Source organism: Trichechus manatus, unplaced genomic scaffold, assembly GCF_000243295.1.
Source record: "Trichechus manatus latirostris isolate Lorelei unplaced genomic scaffold, TriManLat1.0 scaffold00001, whole genome shotgun sequence".
Taxonomy (NCBI): Eukaryota; Metazoa; Chordata; class Mammalia; order Sirenia; family Trichechidae; genus Trichechus; species Trichechus manatus.
The window spans coordinates 37,833,820-37,838,103 of NW_004443937.1; the positions used below are offsets into that span (position 1 = coordinate 37,833,820).

The 4,284-nt window shown below is 36.0% G+C and overlaps 1 protein-coding gene across 1 annotated transcript in view; it reads right to left on the minus strand.

Moving 5' to 3' along the window:
* CFAP20DC (CFAP20 domain containing) overlaps positions 1 to 4,284 on the minus strand; it is a 257,432-nt gene that overhangs the window by 93,804 nt on the left and 159,344 nt on the right. Inside the window, exons 7-8 of the mRNA XM_023726780.1 lie at positions 4,036 to 4,158; positions 1,319 to 1,700 (exon numbers count right to left, since the gene is read on the minus strand). Of these exons, the coding sequence (XP_023582548.1) occupies positions 1,319 to 1,700; positions 4,036 to 4,158 (505 nt within the window). The remainder of the gene's footprint in view (positions 1 to 1,318; positions 1,701 to 4,035; positions 4,159 to 4,284) is intronic.

Below are 4,284 nucleotides of genomic sequence, written 5' to 3' on the forward strand. Positions count from 1 at the left end.
GCTAAGGGAAAGGTTGGCAGTTTGAACCCACCCAGCAGCTCCACGGGAAAAAGACCTGGCAATCTGCTTCCAAGATTATAGCCAAGAAAGCCCTATGGGGAAGTTCTACTCCGTCACATGGAGTTACTAGGAGTTGGATATCGACTTGATGGCATCTAACAACAACAAAGCTTGTTAGTAAGGGTAAGAGGGACAAAGACATCCAAGAGCGGCAATTAAAATGCTGGCATCAAATGTGCAATTTATGTATAAAGGGTTGGTAGTAGGTTTGTGTTTGGTATGATTAATACTTTGTTACACTCAGAAACAAGAATATTGTGAAAAAAGGATTCTCCGTGCACTCTGCTGAAGAAACTAATTAAAAGATGCAAAACACACAGTTACTGCCTAAACAAGCCCACGATATTCTCAACTGGCTTTGAAGAATGGACTTACGATCTTAGACTCTCTACTTCCCACTTTCCAAAGGACTGATCAGTTAAAGTTATTAAAAAATAAAATGTTTTATAAGCATACATAAAAACCGTTTTCTAATTTTTTCTATCCTTTCTATACAGAAATGAATTGTATTTTACTAAACCATAACATGACTGTAATTTGCTCTTTTAAAACGATTCTTTTTTCCTAGAAAATATGAATGCCCATCATTAAGGAATAAAGCTAAAGAAATTTCACACATAAACTCATATCAAATGGAAAAAAGAGCTACCAGAATGTATTAGATTCTAAAGAAGGTTTCAGAACTATATTTGCTTTTACTGTGAATAAGTTTTTAAAATTTTTTATGCATTTAACTTATTTATAAGACATATTTGTATTCTAAATAATTCCAAAACAGACAACTTTCTGTATGGCAAGCCCCAACACTAATCCATGACTCATTATCAAAACTTTAATTGGCACAACTCTTGAAATTCTGAGACCATATGGAAAATAATGAGTCCTAATAGGTTTAAGGTGAAAAGACCGCGGGGGGAAGGGAAGCCAGCACACTGCCAATTCAGAAAGCTTAGCAACTGCAAAGCAATTTCCCCAAAGACCAAGAACAACGTGTTCTCTAGGTTTTACTGGTTTTGCAACCATGTAACTAAACGGCCCACTACTTCTCATTCTGTGTGACAAAGACTAAAATGAAAAAAACGAAAACAAACCCAAAACTGGTTTCCGTAATTAAAAATGAAACTGGCTGACGGTTAATAAAAGGCAGCAGTTTAGAGTTACCATAACAACCTGGGGCAACTGTTGCCTGCCAGGGCAATCTGCCGCATTTGTATAAATAGCAGTAGGTTCCCCCCACCCTCCCTGATTTCAGAAGGTTTGTGCTCTTGCAGCTAATGAACAATTGTGCTTTAAAACTACGTGGCTCATCAAAAAGTGTACCTCTTCGCTGCTGTCATCCTCCAGCTGGGCACCTCCATTTGGTCCACTGTTACTCTCTTTTAGATCCCAAACTAATGCGCACTCCTCTGGGGACGTGCTCTGAGTCTTCCCACGAGGTGCTGACCGCGGTCTCGAGGAAAAAGTGAAAATGTCCTTCGCAACAATCTGGGTCTCCTCAGCTTGACGGCTGTGATCATGTTCCTGGCTGACTTCTGGCCACAGATGTGAAGCGCTGAAGGAGTCATCATCCAGAAGTAAAGACCGTCGGCTGGATTCCAAGTGGGGAATGCGATCATAATTTTCAGGAAATATCCACTCATCTGACATTTGGAAAAGATGGCAAAAATTAGAGTAGCCTTTCATGAAAGTGCTCTTTAGGCAGGAGAGTATGTTAAAATCTGCTGCTGTTGAAACAGAGATTTATCAAATAACGCAAAAGCCAAGGAAGGCTTTAGGCACCATCCTGTAACTTGCTAAACATTTAACCTATAGACCATGCCTGGAGCTAAGGGCAACTCATCTGCACTTCTTTCCATCTGAGTAGAAACGCTGGCCAGGACTTTAGAAGACTGAAATAATCATCACCTGTCTTACAGCAACTTCTTTATAGCACAGCCTCCTTAATTTGACACTCTAGAGGGGGAAAATCTTCCAAATTTAAAAGGGTTTGAGTTACTAATACCTCTTTTTAACTGCACAGCGACAGAGTACTTAACAAGCTTCTTTAAACAAAGTATCCGGTCATTGTTTGGATTACAAATCATGGAGGGTAGGAAATCATAAAAAGGTTGACAGTCTTTTTCTCTCCCGTCTACCGATTGAAACAGAACACTTTACAGACTAAACTGAGTAGACTTTTCAAGTAATTGTAAATCCACAGCAATATTTGTTCATCTGATTAGTGATTCTGCATGGTGAAAAAGACGTTTATGTTTAATTTTAGGAGAGAATGTTTTGACAGGAGAAAAGTTTTGTTTTGTTTTGTTTTGTTTTTTTAAATAACATTGTTTTCTTGAAAAATACTCTACACTACTCCCAGGATAGATTTTTATAAAAAAATTAATCCTTTATACAACATTGAGATAGATTTTATAACCCTGTGATCCAGGCAAACTGGAAAGAATAAATCTTTACAATTATCATTAAAGGCATGCTTACTTTCTTCTTTAGAACGTCAGCAGGAAACAATTGATCATTTTCTTAATTTATTCTATTGCTTCTTGAAATTTACTTTTTTTTTTTTGCTGCATGATTTCAGCGGTGAAAATTTTGCAAGAATGTGCATTCTGTAGAACCATAATATGGACGTGGTAATTTTACACCTAACTCTTGTATCCTACTATATTTATGATCACAATAAGAGTTAAAAAAAAAAAAAAAAAAGACCTTTAATAAAAATAACACTGATGGCACAAATAAAATGTTTCACAATTATGTTAATCTGTTTCTTTAACCTAAAGTTATTATTATATAACATAACTTGCCTATAAAGAAAAGGCAATAAATGTACATTTCCTAGAGAAAGTCTATTAGGAACGAGGCTTTTCTGCATCTTCAGGGGAAGAGTCTGTAGGTAAATGGCCAATGGCAGGATGAATCTACTTCATCTGCCCACCTTTCAGGGATGTAAATGATCCTGAGTCAGTGTAGCTGTGGGCTGGTGACATGAACGGATTCACTGGGCTGTGGTCCAGTTTGCTAGCCTATTTTAGACCTTATCCATGGTGTGTGGCACATAGTAAGTGCTCTGTAAACACAGTAGGTGCTCTATAAATGTCGGGGAAAAAAAAACCAAACGTGTTATGTTATATACACATATTGATATGTGAAGAAAATTGGAGAAAAAGATACTAGGAATCTTCATTATGCAGTTAAACAACTTGTATGACCTATTGCCAAACATTATTAACTGTCAAAAAGTCAAAGTAAAAGAAGTGTTACACCAAACTAACTCTAATTATCTCACTACCACATGCTTTTTTGAAATTTGTAGTTTTACTTCAAGTATTTCCATATCAATTGCAATGAATAATTTGGTGTGTTTTCTTTAGGAAAATATGTAAATTACTGTGTAATCATAATATTGCAGCAAACAAGATAAATGCAAGAATGATCACCTAAACATCTAATTAGTTTTTCTACACAGTCAGATTTATGCTAGAGACACTAATTGCGCCTAACATTTTAATGAAGGTTTCAACACTGCATAAATAAGACTGACAATCTACAAACAATTTTCATTTATTTTCCTTTTTCCCTTGCTCAAAAATAATTTGCTTTTGTAAAAGTACCACACACCTGCCAGGCAAGATATGTTGATGGGCTCAACAGTGCACACTCCAACCATCTCCATTATAAAGAAGACTGGGGAAATGCAACAACAGATAATCACTGGGGAGGGTGACAATGTCATGTGAAAACTTAAAAGTTTTAAAATTTCATTCTGAACAGGACAACTGGTGTGTTACAACTAGAAAATAAAAACACTCCTTCATCCATTAAAGTTCGATATAAAATTGAGGCGAAAAGGAAATTTACAAAAAATTATTTTAGCAAATGACTGAATTCCAACTTTTCAGAATGACTGGGGTTGAAATATTTAATACATGTATATTTTACTAATTATTAACAATATGCTATAATAAAGATGCCGACCTGCTGGATCAGGAGCCTGGGGTCCCAGGGTGCTGGGCTTCACCGTCTCTTCTCTTTGCTGAGACACAGAGGTGAGGACAGGTGTTGCTTTATCTTCGCTCCTGTTATTTCCTGAAGAACTGCCTTTATTGGAATAAATATTTCCCACTATATTACTTCTTTTGATATTTATAAATGTTATTAATTTTTAAAGAATAGAGTTAATTTGATGTATCTTTCTATTTGATTATTTAAAAGAAAATTAGAGGT